This window comes from Herpailurus yagouaroundi, unplaced genomic scaffold (assembly GCF_014898765.1).
Source record: "Herpailurus yagouaroundi ecotype Mexico unplaced genomic scaffold, PumYag 162435, whole genome shotgun sequence".
Lineage (NCBI taxonomy): Eukaryota > Metazoa > Chordata > Mammalia > Carnivora > Felidae > Herpailurus > Herpailurus yagouaroundi.
This window is the reverse complement of record NW_024423163.1, coordinates 143352-170034: the sequence shown is the minus strand read 5'-3', so window position 1 is coordinate 170034 and position 26683 is coordinate 143352. Positions and strand designations below refer to the sequence as shown.

Genomic DNA, 26683 nt, shown 5'->3' with positions numbered 1-26683 from the left:
AGCAGTCTACAGACTTAATGCAATCCCTATGAAAATACCAACAGCATTTTTCACAGAACTAAAACAGACAATCCTAAAGTTTGTATGGAACCACAAAAGACCCTGAAGAGCCAAAGCAATCTTGGAAAAGAAAAACAAAACTAGAGATATCACAATTCCAGACTTCAAGTTATATTACAAAGCTGTAGCAATCAAAACAGTATGGTACTGGCACATAAATAGACACCTAGATCAACTAACATGGAAAACCCAGAAATGAACCCACAATTATATGGTCACTTAATCTTTGAGAAAGGAGGCAAGAATATGCAACGGGAAAAAAGACAGTCTCTTCAACAAATCGTGTTGGGGAAACTGGACAGCAACATGCAAATGATACAAAATAGAAGATGCAGAAATGCATCTAGAATGCAAAAGAATGCAAAATAATGAAACTGGACCACCTTCTTACACCATACACAAAAATTAACTCAAAATGGTTTAAGGATCCAAATGTAAGACCTGAAACTATACAAATCCCAGAAGAGAGCATAGGCAGTCATTTCTCTGACATTGGCAATAGCAACATCTTTCTACATATGTCTCTGAGGCAAGGGAAACAAAAGCAAAACTTTTGGCACTACATCAAAATAACAACTTCCGCACAGCAGAGGACACGACCAACAAAATTAAGACAGCCGAGTGAATGGGAGAAGATATTTGCAAGTGACATATCCAATAAAGAGTTAGTATCAAAAATACATAAAGAACTTATATAACCCAACACCAAAAAATACAAATAATCCAATTAAAAATGAGCAGAAGACATGAACAGACATTTTTCCAAAGAAGACATTTAGGTGGCCAACAGACACATGAAGGAATGCTCCACATCACTCATTATCAGGGAAATGCAAATCAAAACCACGATGAGGTATCACCTCACACCTATCAGAATGGCTAATATCAACAGCACAAGAAAGAACAAATAGTGGCAAGGATGTGGAGAAAGGGGAACCCTCCTGCACTGTTGGTGGGAATGCAAACTGGTGCAGCCACTGTGTAGACAGTATGGAGGTTCTTCAAAAACCTAAAAATAGAACTACACTATGATCCAGTAATTGTACTATTGGGTATTCACCCAAAGAACATGAGAAACACAAATTCAAAAGGATATATACATGCCTATATTTACTGAGGCAGCATTTACAATGGCCAAATTATGGAAGCAGCCCAAGTGTCCATCAATAGATGAATGGATAATAAAGAAGTGACTGTGTGTGTGTGTGTATAAAACTTCCAGCTATATATATTACTGAGTCTAAAAAGCAACGAAATCTTGTCATTTGCAACAACATAGATGGAGCTACAGAGTATAATACTAAGTGAAATAAGCCAGTGAGAGAAAGACACAAACACCATATAATTCCATTCATAAGTGGATTAAAACAAATGAACAAAGGGAAAAAAGAGACAAACCAAAAAAAACAGACCTTTAACTACAGAGGACAAACTGATTATCACCAGAGGGAAGAGGGGAAGGATGGATAAAATATATAAAGGATATGAAGAGTACACTTATCTTGATGAGCCCTGAGTAATGTATGGAACTGGTGAATCACTATATTGTATACCTGGAATTAATATAACACTGTATGTTAATCATACTGAAATTAAAAAAAAAAACACAAAACACCAAAAACTTACAAAGGACACCTAGGAATCATAAAATCGGAACTGGAGTCCAATGTTGGCAAAGAGATAACAATGCAAATTCACTAAAAGGTTCTCCAGGCTCAGATAAATCATAAGTCAAATTATAAAAGACTATAGCAGATTAAAAACACAGCACTGACATGCCCCTTCCTTTCAACCACAAAGCCATGGCCACTCTCAGGGACTAGCCAGGTGAGCACAGTTGTGCTCCCTATGGCCACAGAGGAGTGAGAAGGACCCAGACAGGCCCAGACTCTCACCTGAGGGTGAGGCTGGACGTGGAACCTCGGGGCAGGGCAAGCATGTGTAGTGTCGGGCCTGCTAGTGAGCCCAAGGGTCCCAGGATGGGTGTTTTCCTGCCTATGACCTTGTGATTCTGTGACTCTGTGTCAGACTCTGTGAGAACCTGTCTGACCATGTGACTGTGTCACTGACAGTATGACTTTCTGCACAACTGTGGGGCTCAATGTGATGAAGAAGAACCAGTGAGAAAGACTGAGATGGAACAACCATGAGAGAGGAAGAAAACCCAAGTGTGGTGTTCTCAAGGCCAAGTGCAGACAGCGTTTCAAGAAGGAGGTGATGCTCAGCTGCCAAATGCTGGCACTTGGCCAACTGGGTTGAAGTGCCATCAACTAACATGGAGAGCTGGATTTCACCAGGTTTGCCAGGGCCCTATCCCCAGAGAGCGCCCCAGAGGAGGAAGGAATCATTGGAAGTTCTGTTTTTTATTTGTTTTTTAATTAAAATATAGTTGACACACAATCTGTTGGAAATGTTAAAGATGTGTTCCAGGGGTTGGTAACATTCAGGGAAGTGGTTATCATCCTTTTTCAGTAGGAACAAGGTCTCTTGGACCAACAGTCAAAGGAATCTATCAGATGTGATGATGGAGATTGATAGGAACCAGGACTTCCAATTTCTCATCCAAATGTCTCTTTATTGGTACAGAAGAAAGAGGTTGGATGATAGACAGGGGGCAAGAGGCCCACACAGGGGCTAGTGTGACATCAGGAAGGTAGTTCCAAAATAGAACATTATAAAGCATTAGCGTCCCAGGAGATGAAAACAGAAAGCCTCACAAACATGGTTTTGACTAGCACATTTCAGAGAGGCTAGGAATGTGAAGGCCAGTTTCAGAGGCTGAAAGGACACAAAGGAACCACATCACAGGGAGCTTGCATGTCTCATAAAGATGTGCAAGGAAGAGACCAGGAACGCAAGGATTCTTGTCAACTCTTCTGACATCAGCTGAGTGTACCTATAGATGAGAGCTTAATGGTTAATTTGATAGATTAAAAAAAATAATAATTAGTCATCATTGAACACATCAAAACCCGTGTACAGAATGTTCTGGATGAGGTCAGTGTACATGATAGCATTTAAATGATATGACTGAATGCGATCATCATGGAGAGGGCCAAGACTGAGCCTTAGGGGGCTTGGAGGACACACAGCAGAGGAGAAGCAGAAACTGGTTTAGTATGAGAAGTGGAACAAAAACACTCTTTAGAAGTTTGGAAGAAATCTTGTAAGTGGCTTCAGAGGCCTGGTGAAAAAAATAAAATAAAAATAATAGTGTTTCAAGAAGCCAGGGAAGGGCAACTGTCGCAAAGGCTAATGGAAGGTTAAGTAAAGGGGTCCGAAAAGATGGTGAATGGGGGGCACTGGCAACTAGATAACAGCATAGGCGTGGTGGGAATGGATGCCTGAGGAGAACGGCTTTACAGAGAAGAGGCTTACACGTGTACGGATAGGGAGTGAGCGAGGGCAATGCTTTTGAGGATCTGTGCTCTTAAGGAGGACAGAGAAAGGATACGGTAGCTGGCAGGATCAGGGTCAAAAGATAGTTTTTAAAGGAAGATGGGAGTGTTTTGAAGGTATGCTTGTATTGTGAAGTAAATAATCCAGAAGAGAAGAATACACTGAGGACAGAGAAAGGAGATTACTGCCAGCCATAATGATGAATGGGAAGTGAGATAAGAACATGGGACAGAGTGGAATCCAAGAAAGCCCGTAGGAAGGCAAGAGGGTGGGAGGTTCTGGACAGGAGTTGGTGGTGACAGGTGGTAAGAATTCAGCCTTAGGACAGAAGTCACATTTTGTTTGTTTATGTAATAAACATGTATTAATTTATTTACCAAGATATTACTTTTTTTTTTTAATTTTTTTTTTCAATGTTTATTTATTTTTGGGACAGAGAGAGACAGAGCATGAACGGGGCAGGGGCAGAGAGAGAGGGAGACACAGAATCGGAAACAGGCTCCAGGCTCTGAGCTGTCAGCCCAGAACCTGACGCGGGGCTCGAACTCACGGACCGCGAGATCGTGACCAGGCTGAAGTCGGATGCTCAACCGACTGCACCACCCAGGCGCCCCCCAAGATATTACTTTTTACAAACATTAATTTGCATTGTTAATTTGTGGATATGGGTATATCAATATCAATTTATAAAATAATTTGGTATTTATATATAAGTAACTGTTATAAAATACCTATGAATTGTTAAATATAAATAAATGTATTCCACAAAACAGACAAGAAGGAGAATATATAAGAACAGATGCAGGCACAATGGTGAACTTGGGGAGTAGATAAGTGACTCTTGTGTGATTACGTTTATGTTCTCTGAAACTCTGACTCAGTTCTCAAAGGAGAGATCTGGAGAGTGGAGGATATGAAGGGTGTGATGGATGGAGGGGGTGCATGGATTCAGGTTTGAGATTGCTGGGATATGCATCCTAGAGTAAAGGGGCCAAATGACAGCAGATGGTTGTCAGAGATTAGATGTCTGAAACAGATTTCTGAGGTGCTAAAGTGATTGTCAATGGCACGGTTTAGTACAGGACCACATGAGTGTGAGATAAAAGGGGTCAACAATAAGAGTGTTGGATGAGAGAAGCCAGAGTGATGGACATAGTCCAACAATGGCTGAAACCACCAAAGAATAAGAGGGGAAGGACTGGCAGCTCCATGGACAACAGCACAAGGAAGCTGAGGGAGGGAGAGTCTGATAAGAAGGACAAAAGTCAAACAGCCAAGGGTGAGCAGAGGATACTCCAGCCGCCCCCATGTCTGGTAAGAGGGCACTGGGGAAAAACACCTGCCACTTGAGAGAGCTGTATGGGCAATGTCCTCAGAGGACAGCCATAGTGCAAAAAGGGGGAGGGTGATATAGGGAACAGATTGTAGTAGGGGGGGTGCTATGACCCACCTAGCTTCAACGGCTCAGCTGAATGGTTTGTGTGAAGGGGAAGGGTTCGCAGGTGGGTCCAGGTGTGGGGAGTACAGAATGTGCAGGGCAGTTTAGGGCTGACTGGGGAGACTTGGATTTCAATGGTGACTGAAGGGTCTGGATGATGAAAAGTGATGAAAACACCAGCCTAGAGGTGAAAACACCAGCCATGTAAACACCCATGCCTGCCAGCCTTGTCCATACCTGGAGGTCTTCTTGTCTTATGACCTGTGATACGGGGTTTGATTTCTTTCACAGTTGCTGTCAGAGATAGCTTATGTGGCTCGTTGAGTTATGGCTCTGGCCCCCTGTGCGATGAAGCTTACCTTCCACAGCTGTTACACCTATACAAACACGGGCTTTCCCTCTTGGATTTCCCCACTATGACCACCTGGCCATTACATGCCATCCATCTTCCTCCAGGCCTTTCAAGACAAAGTTTCAGCTTCCTCGGGCCTTTGACCGTTTGATTTGTTACATTACTCTTAAAATGTATTTGTTTTGGTACAATGCAGGCGAAAAGTGTGACAGGCCTGATATCTGGAGCTAACTTGGTTCTCCTGCTTTTAGCAATTTGTTATTGTGAACAATGGATTAATTATCGAAATAAAAGGAATTTGCCAATTTTTGGAAGACTACTATTTGTTGATAGCTCAGGTCCACCGGGAAGTCTGTAAACAGGGCATGTTTCATTGAATGCGTGACATTACCTCCATGATTCTGGTGATAGATGCCAGGTTTCTCCGGACTTGAAAGAGGCGTATAGGGGGAGCAGGTGCCTGACCTCCTTTCTTTGATGTTCCGTTCTTGTAAATAATGAGCGGTTTGTCTTTGAACAAACTCAGCAGGTGAGCAGGCTCTTTGCCTTGAGAGACTCGGATCTGGGGGGCAGGGGGGATAAAAGAAACGTAATAAAGGGTGCAGTGAAAGAAGGCTGTATTTCCACATGTGTTATTTTCCTTTTTGAAAACAAAACAAAAAACAAATTAAAAATGAAGCGCAGAAGGCATGATGATTAACAGAAAATATAGGTTAATGCAAATCAAGCACAGTTTTCCTGCTGACTTAAGAATCTTTTACTCCAGACACAGCACCCTGAGCAGTTTCTTCTCAGGGGAAACATCACCATACTGTACCACTCTCTGCTTCCAGAAAGTATAAACAGATAAGGCTGTTCATCTACATCTCCAAAAGAGAAAAACACAACACAGTCCTTGTGTATGCCATCATTTATAAAAATTACTTTTTTCAAGAGCACCAACACTACAGATGTTTAGTGATATACTTGTTTCTGAAACGTTTTGGATCTTGTTCAGAAGGTGAAGAGATGTACATTTAAATGCTTCCCAAAATAAGGCAACGCCAAAGCATATTTATTATTTCTACATCTCTACAACTATGAGATGAAAACATTGTGATAATCTGGAGATGAATAGATTTCAATCCAAACATCAAAAGCTGGCAAAAACAAAAATTGAATATATTTTCTACTTCTTATCTATAGAAATGGTAATAGATTTGCTAAATATAACCACTTACAATACGTAATATAAGGACTCTTCAGGATAAGGAAATTGAAGAAAGTAAATAGTAAATCATTTAACTTCACCTAGTAGCTGAACACCAGATATGGGATTAGAAACAAATCTCCTGTTTCTTATATAAATTACTGATGCAATTCCTTACACAAACAGCTCAAATTTTGTGTCAGTTCTCTATTTTCTTCAATTATTTTGCTCTATGCTAAAACTGAACTGTCTCAGTCACCCTGGTGTGTCTTTTGTTAGAAGCCAAGTAAATGGGAATGCTGATGTACAAACCATAGCCCGGAGGCCTAGGGAGCACTAAAATAACTAACTTCACAGATATTTTTCTTTTTTCTTTTCTTTTTTATTTACTTATTTATTTTTTAAAGTTAGTTCTACACCCACCATGGAGCTTGAACTCACAACCCTGAGATCAAGAGTTGCATGCTCTACTGACCGAGCCGGCCAGGCACACCCCACAGATATCTTTCAATTAGCAAACATGCAGATAAGCAAGTAGCAACTTATGCAAATGTCTTTTAAGTCACAACTCCAAACTTGGGGTGACATTGAGAAAACCTCAACTGCCAACACACAAAAAAGTGGGCCACTGAATAAGACTCATTTTCTACTGCTAAATTAAGATAAAAGAGATAAAAGGTAAATTGAAAAATCTTCACTACAGTTAATACACTCTGCAAAGGAATGTTTCAAACAGCAGTGCAGGACTGGAGTTGTTTATATATTATTATAAACTACTGCCATCTAGTGGTTAAACTACACATTACCATTTCATAGTGAATTTAGGATTCACATTGGCTAACAATGAATGCAAATTCGTTCATTGGGTATATCAAGTATTTTATTATGAAATATAGAATTTATAAAGCACAATGCATATCTTCAAAGTTTTTGCATAACTTGGTAAGGAACACTTTAAAGATCAATTAAATGACTGCTGTCAGTTCTTAGCTGGAAATATTTCTTTCTTTTTTAAAAATGTTTATTTATTTTTGAGAGAGAGAGAGAGACAGGGCAGGGGAGGGGCAGAGAGAGAGAGAATCTCAAGCAGGCTCCTTGCTGTCAGTGCAGAGCCCGACTTGGTGCTTCACCTCATGAACCATGATCTCATGACCTGAGCTGAAATCAAGAGTCGGATGCTTAACCGACTGGGCCATCCAGGTGCCCCTAGAAGTATTTCATTCAAGAAGTGAATACAATAGTTCATGGGAAAGTAGAGTTAAGTGAATTTAAAGAATTCAGTCATCTTGCTAATTTGTAAAAAATTTAAAAATTGGGTCACCTGGGTGGATCAGTCAGTTAAGTGTCTAACTCTTGATTTCAGCTCAGGTCATGATCTCACAGTTTGTGGGATGGAGCTCCGCATCGGGCTCTGTGCCGACAGCGGCGTCTTCTTGGGATTCTCTTTCTCCGTCTCTCTCTCTCACTCTTGCTCACTATCAAAAATGAATAAATAAACTTAAAAAACTAAAAATAAAAACAAGTAAAAAGTTAACATGCACCTTTACATTTAGATTTAACTTGCTTTAAATTTAGGTCTAACTTCCAGGCAAAGATGGAAAAAAAAAACCAGCTGGAAAAACAAATTTGGCCTACACAGCTTAGATTGTCTGTACTAAAGTATCTGACTTACCTCTCTATTTAATTATTATTTTTTAAGAAGTAATGACACATTTACAAAGACTTGAAAGCTGGAAAGTGAGCTGCTATAAGTAATAACTTGGGTAGAACAGTTTCATGTAAAGTACCTGTCAGTTCATTTGGTTCCTTAGGTCTGTTAATACGTTTTTTTGGTTGTTGTTTTTTTTCATTTTGTTTGCTCCTTATTTTCCAGAATCTGAGAGAACTACCATGGCATGAGAATAGGAACATTTAAATTCCAAAATGAAAAAAATGTAGTATTTAGAAAATGTTCAAATTCCCATCCCAACTTGAGACGAAAGCTTTAACTAGTTACTGAGCTAGCCAAACTTCAACTTGTATGAGTTCCGGGAGTAAAAATAGCCCAACCTGCACAGCCTGTCCTCCGAGCGACCTATCCAACTGAACAGTCAGGAATGCAGATGTAGTCAGCTCGTCTCTTGTGGCATTTGCTCCTTGCCTGGAGGAACCAAAGTAAAGTCATTTAGTTTGTATTTGAGTTCTAAGACTTTCTAATGTAGGCATTTCAGAGACTTAAGTCATCATGAAAGATCAAGATGAGACCAACTGTTTTGACATGATATGGCCATAGAAGCTATCGTTTTTTGAAAGTACGAACATTAGGCAATGAATTGCCCAGTGTATTGCCTAGAACTATACATGATAATTATTTTTTATCCCCATTTTATAGGAAAATAAATCAAGGCCTGGCTCCTTACATATAACTTAGCTAAGTAAAATATAACTTAGCTAAGTAATCAGGTCTGTCTGACTTCAGGTTGAAGCTACCTATTTTGGGAATCCATCTCTGCAGTAAAAATAACCCATTTGAGTAGAACATCAGCCTAACCTATTAGGCTGTCTATTAAAAGTATCCTATCTTTACATGAACACTTGGTGACCATAGTAACAAATGTCTGGACCCAGGAAAATTAAGGAAATAATCATAAGAAGTAGGCAATGGAGAGGCCCCATTTTGTCTAGGACGACAAGGAATTACTAATAAAACCATAAGCGAGGCTGAACTACCAGCGGCCCAGAAAGGGGTCAATAAATCAGTTAATCCAGTTCATTTGCAGTTTCTCTTCCTAAGGAGCTTGTGCCTAGAACTCCAATCACTAGCTTAACCTGTAAGGCAACCTTTGGGAGATCTGCTTATTTGAGGAGTTTGTGAGGGGGAAAAACCAAAGCACTGAGCAATGGTTGTTTCTAGCCAATTCTCCCATCTCTGTCTGACTAGGGGTTAACAGGAGGTATACTAATTAGAAATACTAATTCTGGAACTGGATTTCAGAAGTTAACCATACACTTCTGAAACTTTAAGAGTAACCTACCTGTCTCATACCCAGAACAGATTACCAATAACTTCCTATACCGGGCAACACACACATATGTACACATATATACACAGATATCCCAAAACACTGGGTACAGGAAACAAGTTTTGTTTATTTTAGAATGTTTCATGGCACCAGCAGAATCAAATGATATAAAAATATTCTACAAAGGGCAGCAAGAAAGAAAAACAAGGACATGCTCATGTGAGGCACACATTTAAAAGAAAATAAAAAGGTATCCTTAATAAAGACATCATAAAAATGTAGTCCATAGTCTTTTAATGCTAATAGCCTAAATTTTCCAGGAGCCAATAATGTTAACAAAAGCTTCTGTGAGCTACTGACAGCAGAGCAGGGAGTAGCACAGAGCTGAGGATAATAGCTGGCTCTCCTAACATCCGTCATTTCTCTGTCACATCTGCAGTTTCCTAATTATTTCTCCATTTCCTTTTTTTTCCCCCTGCAGGAAAAAACTTCAACTGACTATAGACAATATCACCAAACTTTTGTCTCGATTTCCTTTTTTTTCCCTGCAGTATTTCAACCAGCAAACCTGGAAAGCCTCGCCAAACTTTCACCTTCTGACACTCCTAATAAGTTTTTCACTACTTATCTCCAGCCCTTCTTCCACTTGCTGTCAAAGTGACCCATGCTCCCATCCACAGAGATTAACACTAATTTGTTTTATGGATCTATGACCTAAGGGGTCAAATACTCCACTTGTACAACGAAGACATAATAAAGTTGCTCTTTTCCCTAGTTTTGAAATCCTTTTCTTGGGGGGTGGAAGGGGAGAGCAATCTCCCTGACATGATTTCTTCTTTATAAACCTTTGGCACTTGTTAGTTGTTGAAAATGAATGCTGCATGGAAATAGAATTTATTGCATCGAGAGATTCATCACTGCCATTGTTCAGTGTTTGTTCAATTTCAATTACCTGACATTCCAGAGAAAAGACCATTGGCAAAGTTATTTTTCTCCTATCATGTTAGAATATAAGTAGTTTTAGAAATTAAAAAGAAACAACAACTTTGTGTATTCAGTAGGTGACAATTCTAGTCCTTCACCTTTTACTGTGCCTCCTGGACTTAAACTACTTATACTCCTGTTTCAAAATGATCCCATAAACTGGGAAGTTGTTAGTTTGAAACCTAATCTTCAGGAGATCTGCTTGTTTTCTAAATGTCTCTTCACTACCACTATAGAAGCGCTTGAAGTCGTGCAAACCATACATTAACACACTTATATGTAACATCTGTGGTATTAAATGGCAAAGACTCTCAAAATAAGGACTCTCAATACCTAATTTATAGTCTTGATATCTCAAAAATCATAATTATCATCACAGATACCTTGAACACATCAAATTGGAAAGAAGAAAATTAAATGACCACCCCTTCCATCCCAGTCCCATCCCAAAGAGAGGAACTATGAAGAGTGTGGCATCTTCTCACATTTTTCCCTTAGAATTTTTGGGAGAGCGCCAAACCTGTCTTCTTCTCAAGTTTCTTATCTCAGTGAATGAAACACTATGCCTTTGTGCATGGACCAGAAATCTGGGTGGGGGGCACCTTTATTTGCTCATCTTCCCTACTTCCCAAAACTAGTCTTTCAGATGTCAACTCCTTAACACTGTACAAACTTACCTTATGCATTCCCTGTTGCCCGTACGCTGAGTTCTGGCCACATTATCATTCAACTGGGATTATTGCAACACATTCCCAGTGGCCTCCCTGCCACCAATCTCCTCCCATCAGTCCATTCTTTTAGATGTCAACCCAGAATATTTTCTTTAATATGAAAGCCAATCATGCTACTCCCCTAAGAAAACTCCTTGACTGACATCTCCAAGGACCTGACACTAAAGTGTATCCTCCCCAGGACGGTTACAAGGCCATTCACAATTTGACTCCTTATAATTTCTCTGATTTTATCTTTTGCTTCCTAACTTTGCTGCAGCCATATGTCATTACTAGTAGGTTAGAGCACCCTTACCTGCATTGCTTAGAGCAACTTCTCTATTTGCTTGTCTGCCTAGCTGCTACTTCTGCTCCCACTAAGATGTCACTTCTTCTAGGAGCTCTTCCCCAATAGCCTAGAAGGGGGTTTGGGTGTCGGTCTAGAACTCTCCAAAGATCACTTAGCTCGCTTTTCTCTTAAAATCCTCCATACTTCATTGAAATGCTTGTTAATAATCTGCTTTTTTTTTAAAGTTTATTTATTTTGAAAAAGAGAGAGGGCGCGTGCATGTGCGCATTTTCAGGGGAAGGGCAGAATGCCAGGGGTAGAGAATTCTGGCAGCGCAGAGCCCAATGTGGGGCTCGATCCCACGAATCACGGGCTCAAACCTGAGCCGAAACCAAGAGCCAGATGCTTCACCAACTGAGGCACCCAGGTGCCCCTGATCTGCTTCTTTTTATTTTTTTATTTTTTTAATTTTTTTTTTTAATTTTTTTTTTCAACGTTTATTTATTTTTGGGACAGAGAGAGACAGAGCATGAACGGGCGAGGGGCAGAGAGAGAGGGAGACACAGAATCGGAAACAGGCTCCAGCCTCTGAGCCATCAGCCCAGAGCCCGACGCGGGGCTCGAACTCACGGACCGCGAGATCGTGACCTGGCTGAAGTCGGACGCTTAACCGACTGCGCCACCCAGGCACCCCGATCTGCTTCTTTTTAAAATAAAAATTCTTGGGACACGTTATATAATTTTCTCACCACTGTGTCTTTAGTATCCACCTAGCACAGTGCTTGGCATATAGAAAGTGCTCCGTGAATACTTGGAAATGATTTGAGAAATAATAACCGCAATGAATGTTTATAATCTGATTTAGTCTGTTTTAGTTATATTCACATTGTTATTTATGTAGATTACAAATTTTTAACTTTTCAAAATATTCTCTTGAATTGCTTGTTTATTAGTCTTTCTTGATCTAAGCACCACAATCACATTTTTACATACAAAAGAGCATTAAGAGGCAGACCAAAAAACAATATAGAAGAAAAGCTGACTGGGAATGACTGGTTTATCCCTATAAATGCCATGCTTTACACAAACACCGTTCTGAATTGCAATTGTAGAAGAGGAAACTGCAAAAGAAGAACATAGCTTATGCCAGGGGGTAGCCACACTCAGCTGGAGAATTAAAGAGAGCGGTAGATCAAGGTGTGAAATGTTGCTTCACTAGTTACAACAGTTGTGAATTTGGGTTAAGTTACTTAATCTGTTTGATTCCCTCCTCCCTTTTTGTCTTTTGAAAATAACCTGGTTGTGAGGAAGAAACATAATATACAGAAACATCCAGCACTTTGCTGACACAAACATGCTGCTCAAAAAAAAACAAAAACAAAAAAAAAGTTGCTATGAAGATGACATCATAAACACTCAGTTAAACAGCTAATGTTAATCTTTAATGGGATATGATGTGACCCATTGCCTAAGGCAGTGACTGTTAATCGCAAAAGGGCATATGAATCATCTGGGGTTCTCATTAAAATGCAGGTTCTGCTTTAGTGGGCCAAAAGCAGGTGGTGGAATTCTCCATTTCCAACTAGCTCCCAGGTGATGCTGATGCTTCTGGTCCCTGGACCACCCTTTGGTACCAAAAGCCTATAGGATAAAGATAGTCATCCCAGTCTCCTGAACTTAGTTGGGCTCAATGCACTGGTCAGTGTACGTGATAAGTGGTCACACTGTAGGGATGGAGGTGACTCTCTCATCTGGTGGGACCCTCACCATAGAGAAATGTCACCATATCAGCAGAAACTTGTGTCCACGTATATTCAATACACCCACTGAAGTTTGCCATCACCATGTAGGAACATGCTTCACCCTTGCACCATCCAGTTTTAAGATCTTTTTTTTGAGAATTTTTTTCCCAGTCTTCTCAGAAATATTTTACCAGATTTCACTATATTAATAAAAAGTTTGAGAATCCCACATGATTATGATTTGTTATAGAATCCCCATCCCTTTGAAACAACTCAGCCATGGTATGTGCATCTAACTTATCTGATTGGACACTCTCCATTGAACAGGGCCTTGGCATGGACTCTAAGTAAACTTAATCTTCAAATAACTCAAATCATTATGCAAAACTGTATAAAGTATGGACACAATGGCATTTTTTTCTCCTTTACTGCCATGAATTTCATGGGGACCAAGAGTAAAACTGTATCAGTTTTTACTGGAGTATGAATCAGAATCATAAATTTTATATATATATTATATAAAATTATTATAAAATTTATAATATTATAAAATAATATTATTTATTTTATATAAATTATTTTAAATAAATATTTATTTTAATATTAAAATAATAATATAAAAATTATAATATTATAAAATTATATTATATATTATAATAATACAAATATATTACTATATTATATAATATTATATATATAATATATATAAACCCTTCCTTAGAGGGTTTGCCTCACTGCAACTCTGCAGTCTCAATCAGGATGGGCCTCTGTGAATTTTAACAATAAGAACACCTGGTAGCCAGTGCTGGCCAGCTAGAGTGTTAGCCTGCACAGAAGATGAGACATTCAACTATATATCTACTAAAAGAACACTACCTCTGGATACCAAAACCTTTTTTCCTAGACTCGAAAGGATGATTTTTATCTAACCCCTACAAAATACAGTTAAAACCATATTGAAAGAGAATATCACATGCATGCTATACAAATCTCACTGGGGTAACTATAGGATAATTCTACCCCTCTTCCAAGAAATTTAATGAAATGCAACTTTGGAGCAAAATCTGTCCTCCTTGGAACTTGAGATCTTATGAAAGAGGGACACCTACCACGTGTAGATAATTTGTCCTCTGGGATAAGTGTAGAGTATAATGTAGCAGTCTCCACCATAGAATTCACCATACGAGTTCCGGTCGATTTCAATCCTACCATTATTTTCTACACGCCAAATCTGAAAGGAATCGAATGTGCATACCAAAATTAACATTTTCTTGATATAATAGTAGTTATAAGTTAAAAAATTTTTTTTGGTTTAGATCTATTATTAAATAAGTTTATATATATATATATATACATATATATATATATATATATATAAATGTTTATTCATTTTTGAGAGAGAATGTGAACAGGGAAGGGCAGAGAGAGGGGGGGACAGAAGATCCAAACTGGGCACTGTGCTTACAGCAGTGAGCCAGATGTAGGGCTCAAACTCAGGAACTGTGAGATCATGACCTGAGCCAAAATTGGACTCTCAACTGACTTAGCCACCCAGATGCCCCAATAACTTTTTAAAATTTTATTTCTTATTTGAGAGAGACAGAAAGAGAGAGAAAACGTGTGCATTCAAGTGGGGGAAAATGGCAGAGGGAGACAAACAGAGAATCCTAAGCAGGCCTAAGGAGCCCTATGTAGGGTTTGATCTCATGACCACAATGCGAGCCAAAATCAAAAAGAGTCAGACTCTTAACTGAGCCACCCAGGCGCCCCTTTTTATTTTTTTTTTCTTTAGAGCCTAATAAAAAATTCATAAATTACTTCTCTAATTAGCTTACAAATTAAGCAATGAGACCAAATTTTATCTATTTGACAATTTGTTTATTGCATTTCTAAGCAATTATATAAATTTTTTGCATCCTCCATAGTACTTAGCTCAGTTCTGAGCCTATTGATTAATACATAACTATTGCTTGATTGACTAGTGAAAATAGCACTAGACTCCAGTGGAATAATGAACTAAAATATTCAGCTCAGAAATATATCTCTTAGTTTGCATCACATTTCTCATCCATTGGGAGATACCTTGTTTGTTTATTTAAAAATATTTTTTCCCTGAATTTTAATCCATGAAACTATTATCTTCTCAGGCAAGAGTGGCAGATGGAGACCACATAATCAAGACACCGATTGCATGATTGTTTTTAAAAGGTGCCATGTAGGCAGAAGACCGAATGCACAAAAGTAGGAGAACCATTTTTTTTTTTTTTCTAGTTTCTCATCCTCATCACAGATTAAAGACACTCCAAGTTGGAGAAAGCAGAGCTGTAGATGAACCAGGAAAGTAACAGGAGAGAGCACGCCAGGCACTGTGCGCATGCCCGCCCTCCTGGGCAGGGGCAGGGTACACCCCTCGCTTCAAAATTTAGAGAGATGAGTAGGTGGCAGAGCTCGCAGACAGAAGCCTTCCAGTGCCATCCTGGTGAGCAGAGGAGAAACCCCAGAGCTGCCAGGCTAAGCCCAAAAGCCTAGAGAGAGCCCCAGATTTCAGCAGTCCTGGGGTGACTCAGGAGGACATCTCTGAGACGCAGTGACCTGTGACAAACGGAGAATGCAGTGGGAACATAGTTGGTGCTGGGGAGCCAAGTCTGCCATGAGACCTGCTGGGCAGGAGAAAGACCCAGACCAGAAGCTGAGACCCCTCTGCCATTTCTCCCTTCACCGTTCCCACAACCCTGGACACCTTAGATTCTCACTTCATGCCTTTCAAAAAGAGGAAAAACTGTGTCTTAAATCTCTTTACCCTACTTTGCTCCAAATATTGGTGGTAAGCCTTGAGAATACGAAGATAAAATATTCAATTCCTGCCCTCAAGGAACTAACAAGAGGTCTAGGAGGAGAACTTTCTAAGTAACTGAACAATTCTGCTTTGTAAGTTTGTAAGTTAATGAACAGTACGATGGGTTCTGTGAAAAATACTGCTTGGTTTGAGCACAGAGAAAGGCTGTTCCAGTATGGGAGGAAAGGCTTCTCCAAGAGATGCAGCTTGTGACTTAACTGAATTACAAAGGCAGGAGTGGGGATGTTAGCCCGAGGGAGGAGGGGAAATGCCCTCAGGCAGTGGAAGGGTGAGGCAGAGAGGACAGCCAGGATCTAGGCACTGAAGGCCTTGTAGGCCCAGCTTAAGATGAATATTCTCAGGAATACGATGCAGAGCCATTAAAGTATTTTTTTTTATTAAGAAAAAATTTTTTAATGTTTATTTTGGAGACAGAGACAGAGCATGAGTGGGGGAGGGGTAGAGAGAAACAGAGAGAGAGAGACAAAGAATCCGAATGAGCCTCCAGGCTCTGAGCTGTCAGCACAGAGCCCGATGCAGGGCTTGAACTCACAGACCGTGAGATGATGACCTGAGCTGAAGTCGGATGCTTAACCGACTGAGCCAGCAAGGTGCCCCCTTTTTTTTAATTATTTTTAAATTTTTTTAAACATTTATTTATTTTTGAGAGATAGAACACAAGTTGGGGGATGGGGGTGGGGCGAGAGAGAGAGAGAGAGAGAGAGAGAGAGAGAGAGAGAGAGAGAATCTGAAGCAGGTCCCAGGCTCCAAGCTGTCAGCACAGAGCCTGATGCGGGGCTCCATCTCACAAACCGTGAGATCATGATCTGAGCCAAAGTCGGACTCATAACAGACTGAGCCACCCAGGCGCCCCACCATTAAAATATTTTATAATAAGATGTGACATTACCCAGTTCTCATTAAGTGAAGTGACTCAAGAGTAGAGTGTGGTGAGAGTTGAGTTAGGGAGAATTATTAGAGGGTTATTAGCATTTTTGTCAAAAAAAAAAAGGAGTAACATCAAACAATTTGAATGCTCTAAAAATATCTGTGATTTTAGCACATGTCCAATTTGCTTTGGGAATGCCTGTAAGCTACAAGAAAGGACTAACTAATGATATTTGGTACAGTATCACCGGACAATCCCAGTTCCAAGAGCTGGAGCGATTCTGGACCAGGGAAAGAGACGGCTGGGTTCCACGTCTCTAAGATGATAATTAGGTGATCTTGCACAGATCACCTAACTTCTTGGAATCTCAACATACACATTGTAAAATAGGATTGAAAGTCAGAGATCATCTCTTCCAGCTTTAAATTCCCTGACTTAATATATAGTCATGGGTCACCTTTATTCATAAATAAAATTCACATTTTACAAAGTTTGTAGTTTCCTGAAGTTACATCTCCAAGTGCACTGGCATAAATGGGCTTGGTGAAAACAAAAAACACAAGCAGAAATAGCCAAATACCTCCACTTTGCCAGAACCATCATCCACCATATTGTGCTGGGCTGCCATCTGCGGAGAACTATGTAGTTTTGAGGCATCGAAAGGAATTTGTTTTATTCGAGCCACTTTCTCGGTGACGTACACTTTCCCGAAGCCATCACTCTGATCTTTATCTCTCCAGTCCTTAAAGAACTGTTTGAAGATTGGTGTTTCCCCTCCTTCTGGAAGAACTTGAATCTAAAGTTAAAAAAAAAAAAAAGTAATTATGCAGCGGAAAATAAGAGACTGAGGAAAAACATTCAACCAGGAATGGAGAAAAAAACTAAGGAAACGAAAAAGATTGTCTTGGCACCTGTGATGACAGATGTAAACTTAGAAGCTGGGATTCTTACCGGAATGTAAGATGGAAGGTGACCAAATATGAAGGTAAAACAATCCAATGCTTTTTGTCACAACTACAGTGACTGCCACTGAATTTGGATGTGTGAAATAAGAACAAAGTTCTTTCCTATGTTACCATTATAGTCAAACACACTGGACTGTTTTTCTGCATTAGGTTTATAAGAGGTCTGTGACCTGGAAGAAACAATCTCATTGTGTTACTTGTGCTAGGATGCAAAAATGAAGAGAAAGGGTGAGTCTGAAAGATTCAGAAAAGGAGGAGTAACTAGCAGGTATCTAAGCTCATTTCAGTGAGGCCAAATATTGTCTGGCTATCAGCCCACGTCTGTACAACTTGCTCTAAGGACTAACTGAAAAGTGCTCTCAGTTAACTCAACTGTGGCTGATTATCTTGACTGAAATGCTGTGGAGGAAGCAGATAGGGTCTTATTTTCATCATACAGCCCCACAGAAGGGATGATCTTTAGTTTCTGCAAAATTCCATCTTCTACAAAGTTATGGGCCTAGCTTTGTAGGCCCAACAGGATACCATGTTGCACACATGTAAGTGAAGAGTGACTCCCATGCATATATTACTTTGAACCAAATTCTCTCATGAGTTTTGTGGCAATATGAGGAGCTCCCATGTTCTTTTTTTTTTTTTTTTCTAGCCAGTTCATGTCCACACATACTTGGGTATTGGTGGAATAATTCATTTGCTTTAGAAATTCTTCAGCTGTCTTCATTGCAGCCTTTCTCTCCTGGGGATTAGCATCTTTACCTAAAATGGAAGATAAATTAAAAAGACAGAATCTCGGGGCACCAGGGTGGCTCAGTTGGTTAAGCATCCAACTTTTGATTTTGGCTCAGGTCATGATCTTGCAGTTCATGGGTTTGAGCCCTGAATTGGCTCTGCTCTGACAGTGCAGAGTCTGCTTGGGATTCTCTCTCTCTCCCTCTCTCTCTGCCCCTTCCCTACTCTCATTCCCTCACTCTCTCAAAATAAAAAAAAAAAAAAATTAATTAAAAAAATAAAATATAGCATTAAAAAAGGAATCTCAGAGAGGGAAGATATTATATGATTAATAAATACTTGCATACCAAGCAGTGAACATAATTATAATTTAAATAGAACACTGAGAATGGTGGGGCGCCTGGGTGGCGCAGTCGGTTAAGCGTCCGACTTCAGCCAGGTCACAATCTCGCGGTCCGTGAGTTCGAGCCCCGTGTCAGGCTCTGGGCTGATGGCTCAGAGCCTGGAGCCTGTTTCCGATTCTGTGTCTCTCTCCCTCTCTCTCTGCCCCTCCCCCGTTCATGCTCTGTCTCTCTCTGTCCCAAAAATAAAAAATAAACGTTGAAAAAAAAAAATTAAAAAAAAAAAAAAGAACACTGAGAATGGTAAAAATTTCCTAGTATGTTAAACATATTTAGAAATATCATAATGATCACTATTTTATATATACATACGTATATATATAAAGATATATATATATATATCTTTTCATGTTTCTCTAATGCTTTCTTTAACCCCATCATTTCTGGCAAATGATACCAGTAGGAAGAAAACATGGTGTCAATGTCTGCATTTTATATGAGCTGTTTACAGGTCAAGTCTCAAAAAGATAGACTTTTTTTAAAATCAGAAAAAGGGGCACCTGGGTGGCTCAGTCAGTTGAGTGTCTGACTTCAGCTCAGGTCATGATCTCGCACTTAGAGGGTTTGAGTTCCATGTCAGGCTCCGTGCTGACAGCTCAGAGCCTGGAACCTGCTTCAGATTTTGTGTCTCCCCCTTTCTCTGCTCCTTCCCTGCTTGTGCTCTGTCTCTCTCTCTCTCTCAAAAATAAATAAATGTTAAAAAAAATAAAATCAGAAAAGATGTTTTCTTTACGCTTCTACAGAAATAGCTGTATATCTGAAGCACAGCCACAATGTCAATGGCATTTTTTACCTTTCCATACGAAAATTTGTTTTGCAGCACCGTGGTCCAAAATAAAACATTCTTCAGAAAGTAGCATTGCCATGGAGAAGGGGTTTTCTTCTGCCACCACAGTCACTCTCATGGATCCACTGGCATCTGAAACCTAATATAAAAACCATGAGCTTGTTTGTAGATAATAAAAAATGTTCTAAAATTACATTATGGTGATGGTTGTACAACTCTATAAATGTAATTAAAAACCATTGAACTGAATACCTTAAATGGGCAGGGAATGTAAATTATATCTCAACAAAGCTGTTTAAAAAAACAAACAAAAAAAAAATCCATGAGCTCAATTATACCCTAAAAGTTTTTTTAAAAGACTTTAACAAGACTAAAAGATAACCTACTGAATGGGAGAAGATATTTTTGAATGACATATCTGATAAAGGGTTAGTATTCAAAATATATAAAGAACTTCTATAACTCAACACCAAAAAACTCCAAATAATTCAATTAAAAATGGGCAGAAGACATGAACAGACATTTCTCCAATGAAGACATCCAGATGGCCAACAGACACATGAAAAGATGCTCAACATCCCTCATCATCAGGGAAATTAGTAACGGGTCACCTGGGAGGCTCAGTCGATTGGCCATCTGACTCTTGATTTCAGCTCAGTTCTTGATCTCACAATCATGTGAGATCATGAGATCAAGCCCTGCATTGGGCTCTGCACTGACAGTGTAGAGCCTGCCTGGGATTCTCTCTCTCCCTCATTCTCTGCCCCTCTCCCAATTGCTCTGTCTCTGTCTGTCGCTCTCTCAAAAATAAACTTAAAAAAATAAATGAATAATACTTTAAAATTTTTTTAAAAGTCTTTTGGGGTAAAAAAAAAACACTAATAAAAAGCTAAGTTTTGACAGTGGACCTAAAGCATCAGAAAATGATAGTGATAATAATAATAGCTAAGGTTTGTTGAGATTTCTATATATTATAAGCACCAGGCCACGAAGTTTACATGATTAGTTCCTAAACTGCATAGCGATCATTTCAACTAGGTAATAATCTTACACATTGCACACATGCAAAAGCTAAAGCTTAAACATTCATTCATTTAACATTTACTGAGCACCTGCCATATGCCAAGCATTGTGCTATGGAGGTGCTGGTATATTACAGCTAAGCTCATAGATTTTTTTTCAAATTAGGTCCTGCAATTTAAGCATACTTTGTGTAAACTGTCAAAGTAAATTTCCTCTATCACAAATACTTATTTACTTAGACTCTTGAAGCTTGGGAATAACCACAAAACATTGTGGGGCTTTTTGTTTTTTTTTAAGGTGGAGGTGGTCTTGCAAAACTGAAAGTGATATTAATGCCCAGGTTGGAAGTCCCTGTTTTTCAAAGGCCAGCTAGTAGACTGTAAGGTAATCCTGGGCACTGGACAAATATGCACATTCCAGGGACTTCTCTAGATCAGTGGTGGGGTTTTGCAGCATTGTGGGGCTTGAATTCTGGGTGTTTTTTTTTTTGTTTTTTTTTTTTTTTTTTTTTTTTTTTTGGAAGCTATCCAGGTGATTCTGCTTCCCAGCTTTGTTCTGCAATTCCAAATTAAAGTATTTTCAAAGAGACTTTGCGTTTTATATAAATGCAATACATTACAAATCCACTAGAGGGAGAAATGACACATTTTCACATTTTAAAATATTTCTTTAGTTTATTATAATGCTGTCCAAGAGGGAGAACAGTTTTATTTGATGATGTAGCATAAAAAGTATTTGTTAAGTTGTTGAAAATGGGTTTTAGAAACAGTAATGAAAAAAAGCTGCCACGAAGTCCAGAATAACAATCTTTGTATGGCTTATATTAAAATCATCAGTATTTAGCAGAAGTGGTAACCACATTTTCCTTTGCCTTCTAGGAAGAAAAGACTCCACTTCCCCTTTACAAAATGCAAGTTATAATACACAAGTTAGTAACTTGATCTTCATTCAAAATGAGATTCTGAGCTAGAAGTTCCCTTAAAGAAGAGCAAATGTAACTCCTTCCTGTGATGCCAGATGACTACTTAGCTCTGCAGGAAGATTAACCATCTGCTCCCAATCATGTGCTTGGAAAGTTCTAAGGGGAGGGAACTCTTAAAGGATCCCATCTGAGCAATCTCCTCATCTGGTGCATTTGTGGCTTCTGTTGCCTTCACCAGCAATAAAATCATAAAATGATGGAGTTGGAAAGAACCTGAATAATCTTCTAATGTAATCTGTCTTTTTTTTTTCCAGCTAAGAAAACTGAGGCCCACAATGGTCATCTCTTGCCCAGGGCCACCCAGTGGGTTATCACCACAGAGGTGTCATGGAACTAGGTCTCAAATCCCCAGGACAGGGCTATGTTTACTCTGCTTTGATTTGATACCTTTTCCCTCCTGCAACAAAGAAAGTTTTTATTATGGCTAAACAGGATATTTAAAGTAACATGAAGATTTTATAATTTATCAAGACTTTATAATAAAAAGCTTATGACACTTGGTTCTACTCCTGAAACCAATACTACACTGTATGTTAACTAACTTGAATTTAAATAAATAAATTTTAAAAAAAGAAAAAGCTTACCAAGTATTTTTATCCCATGAAGGAAACATTCTATTAAATGTCATATATCAAAACATATTGTTGCAAACTAGCACAGCAACAATATATAATTTTAAGTTGTAGCAATTATTTCACTTATTATTTTGCATTTTTTAATAAAAAAACAAAAAGCCATAAAAAGAAAAATTTTAATAAGCATACTAGAGCAAAGAATGGATTCTACCTACACATTTCTCTTTCAGGGCAATGATAATTATCAGCTATCCCAGAGAGTCCCTCCCAGAACAGGCCTCCTGGCTGCATCCAGTCCAGGAAAAATAATAGAACTCGCTAACAGTAAACTCACCATGTAGAGTTTAGCCATTTTCCTGTTGGTTATGTCTGCTATGGTGTCGTCATCATCGTCTCCATCCCTAAGCTCTGGCTTTGTCCCTAAAACCTGGAAAACAGTGAACAGATAAAAGATAAAGACCTCTCATTAAAAGATGCAGAGTTAAAAAAAGAAAAAAAAAAGTAAAACTTCTTAGATTTCTAAAAACAGAGATTATAAAATATTTGCCATTAAAACGACCAGGCTCAAACATTTCTCACCAATCATATTGCATTGGCCTGTTCCCATGGATCAAATAAATCAATCGCATCAAGTAAACCAACACTGAGTTTGCTCATGATGGGAACTTCCAAGGAAATAAAATCCTACACTCGAAAGCAAAGATGTTCATATTATTGAAGACGAGCAGGAATCAATTAAAATATGAAGTCTAAATTCACTTCCATAACAATTTCTTCTTGTGACCTCTGCTTCTAGAATCAATCTATAGGATTAATTACAAAGACTTGGATCAAATTACTGTTTGAGGGTGGAGTACCATTATCATTACTGACATATTATAGGGTAGATAAAGGACCAGTTCTTGACCACATGATACTATATTTCCTACTGTGTATTTGGCACTTAGAACAGTGTCTGGGGCATAAGAGATGTTCGATAAGTAGTTGTCAAATGAATAAATGAACGTATTTATTCTTTGCATATATAAAATAATCTAAAAATTCAAGGGCATAAAACATTCAGCAAAAGGTACATTTGAATCTGCTTTGAGTTTCTACACACTTAAAATCACAAAAAATAGGTGTATAAAGCAACTTAATTAAACCAATCAACACAAATGTCATAGAATGTTAAGGACAGGATAAAAATATAAACTTACTCTAAGTAATGTGACTTTTATAAAAACATACACATAAATTCAAGTTTAGAACATGCAAAGGAGGTATTCACTTAGATTCAGTAATATTTCATATGCAACGAAATTCCTCGCATACTGTGTTTTATATTCATTAAAAATACATTGCGTGAAAATACCTACTGCCAAATACCAGGCAACAATAAAATGTACATAAATTCTAATCCTTGTTGGAGTATGGGCACTGCCTGGCGTTTGGAAATTCACTAGAGAACTTATTTTCTCTGGGAACGTGCTCATCTTTTTGTTTACACAACGATCAATAAAACACTTCAATCATTGTACATACTAAATGATTACAATATAGTTTTTAGTTTTTGTTAATAGTAGGATCAAAACAAAAATTACAACACTTGCAATCAAAGGCACTTTTTAAAAATGTGCTAGATGTTTGTACAGTTTATAAGAAAAAGAAAGGGCTCTTCAAATACCCTTTTGTGATTCTACTCCAACCAAGAAAGTGGTTTTGAACCAACAGTTTAAGTTGAGGACTTACTAATACTTGGAAGTTTCCCAGTGGGTCACGTGAGTCTGAGATTTAGAGCACACTCTAACTTTTAATTTTTAGACAACAATCCCCATATGAGCCAAGGATCTTAATTAGCTTCTCAAAGGACTGTAGCACATTTGGGAATTGAACTACAGGATTTACCAGAAACAGGCTTAACTCCAGGGGTAGGCAGATGCTGTACATTGTCAGGTATCCTCAGGAATCATTTTAAAATTCAGTTCAATAACTAAGCATTTACCAAATACCTCACTGGGATATACAAATGAGTTTCTAACCACCTTCCTAAATCTTAAGGGCTTTACATCTTGTCTAGAAAGAGGAAAATAATTAAACATGTTCATCTTCTCAACTATGGTTTGAAACTAAAGGTTTTCATCTTTAAAGTAAACTATAAATACAGCTTTACTTTTTCTCTATAGATAGGATAATACATAAATTTGAAACACTCAAAGGGATTAGCATTTAACTCATGAAATCCTTTGTGTGTGGAATAACATATATTTTGACAATTTAAAGAGGAAGGGAAACAGAGAAGACTTATCTGAAGATGTTCCTTAAAAATTTCATCTATTGTTCTAGCCAAGACCTGTCACTCAAGCTTGGAGTCTCCCCATCCCTCCCCTTCCTTCAATCATTTTCCATAAATTTCCACTTAAGAGTATCTTCATCCTTTTACATGCCCCAAACTGAACTTAGCTTTCCACGAAACTGACCATTCTCAATTCTCAATTTGTGTCAATGAATCTCTATTCTATTTACCTGGACTTAAAATCATTTTGAATACTTGTGGTCCTCCATTTTGAATCTCCTACCAACTTAGTCATTAAAGTCTACTTCTTTATAATAATGTTTGGAGTCACTGATTCCTGTCTCTTCCTTAATTTCCACCTTAGTGCAATCCCTCATCACCTCAGGGATAGATTCCACCTACACCTGCCAGTTCCCTCCTGCCTTCAGGCTCACCTCATCTTTTCATTCAGACATTATCCTGTACGTACACTGGCTGGAAGGTCCCTTACTTTACTTTATTCCTAAGTTTCAAGAATGACTCCAGATAAAGGTTTATATCTTATATTTGCATCAGTGATTCTTAAAGTTCCAATATGCTAAAGCAACACTGGTAACTGGGTAACCTGATAAAATACACATTCTCAACTGCCAGCCATTAAGTCATTATGTCTGGGGTGAGGCCCAGGAATCTGCACTCCAGATGCTGCTTAATTGGCTGCTTACTGACGGCCAAAACTTCTGACTGGATTCCAAAGCCTCTTCAGACACTGGATGCTACCTACACTGTGTTATTTCTCAGTATTCTCTACCAACCCCCCTCCCCATGCTGATGTTTTCAGTGTCCCCTGTGGGAGCCACACAATTTCCTTCCCCAGGGCTTTACCAAATACTGCACATAACTTCTACCTAGGCTGACTGCATGTGGTAGAATCAAAGTGAGCAATTATTCTTTGGTTGGTTCAGCTCATCATAATTAGCACAGTAATAGCTACTGCTTATTGAATATCTACTATGAGTCGCACGCTGTATTAGGATCTTTGGACACATATTGTTTCGTTTTATAAGAGATTCCAGGAACGAGACACACTTATCCTCCTTTTACAGAAAAGGTCACTGATGCTCAAAGTCGTGAAGTGATTGTTTCACAGAACTGTTCAGTGCTTGAGGCTTCAATTCTGTCAAAGTCCCTTTAATGCCCTAATTTCAATAATTTTTAGAATAATTAGTTGTCTACTTCCCTAAATCAAGGGAAAATAGGAAAGTCTTTGAAATGGACCAAAAGATTTTTTCCAAGGATGGTGTCGAGGGGCTCCTGCTGGTGCCCCTTTGAGTGACCCTTTTCTTTGAGTGACCTTCCAATCCAGTAAAGACTGATAGCAGCAAATGATTTTGTCCACAGAGATGCACAGGAATTTTGTCTGGTGGAGACGAAAGTAATGTCTGCCCTGTGTAAGAGGCCAGCTTTGCATTTGTCAGCAAATTCATCTCAACGGGGATCACCCATTCATTCACTTGTCTGTTCTTTGGATCCTTCTTTGAACTAATTATAATATCTTATTGTTCTCTTAAATGAATTAAAAAGCCCTTTGATATGGGTTATTTTATATTTGTATGAGATTCATGATTTTAGTTGTCTGAAAACTATCCCTTAACACCCAGTACCCCTCTTGTCTAAACCACATGTACTGAAACCTGTTTTCTATGTATTGCCTTTTATTGCATATTACATGTATTCAGCTAACACTTCTCAAGTGCTGCTATGGGCCATGCCAGGTTCTCTATAAATTTTGTTTACAAGACACTTACATATCACTACTTACCAGACACCAGTCTAAGACTTGTAGGTCTATCAAGTCATTTCTCCTTTATGTCAACCTGTCACTGCTATTTTCCCATTTTATGCCTCAAGAAACAGATTAAGTAACTTGTCCACCGTCATGCAGCTTATGGTAAATGCCAAAGTCAGGGTTTGAATTCTGGCCCCAGAGTATGTGCTCGTAACTAGTGTGCTGTGCTGCCTCTACAGGCATTTCAAAAAGGTTGACACTTAATTGTTTAGATCTTTTCTCTGAAGA

General features: G+C 38.7%; 1 protein-coding gene across 1 annotated transcript in view; it reads right to left on the bottom strand.

Moving 5' to 3' along the window:
• LOC121026761 (adseverin) overlaps positions 1 to 26683 on the bottom strand; it is an 82792-nt gene that overhangs the window by 8976 nt on the left and 47133 nt on the right. The window contains exons 5-11 of the mRNA XM_040469535.1: positions 22687 to 22779; positions 19779 to 19911; positions 18523 to 18611; positions 17471 to 17686; positions 14275 to 14396; positions 8488 to 8578; positions 5641 to 5811 (exon numbers count right to left, since the gene is read on the bottom strand). Of these exons, the coding sequence (XP_040325469.1) occupies positions 5641 to 5811; positions 8488 to 8578; positions 14275 to 14396; positions 17471 to 17686; positions 18523 to 18611; positions 19779 to 19911; positions 22687 to 22779 (915 nt within the window). The remainder of the gene's footprint in view (positions 1 to 5640; positions 5812 to 8487; positions 8579 to 14274; positions 14397 to 17470; positions 17687 to 18522; positions 18612 to 19778; positions 19912 to 22686; positions 22780 to 26683) is intronic.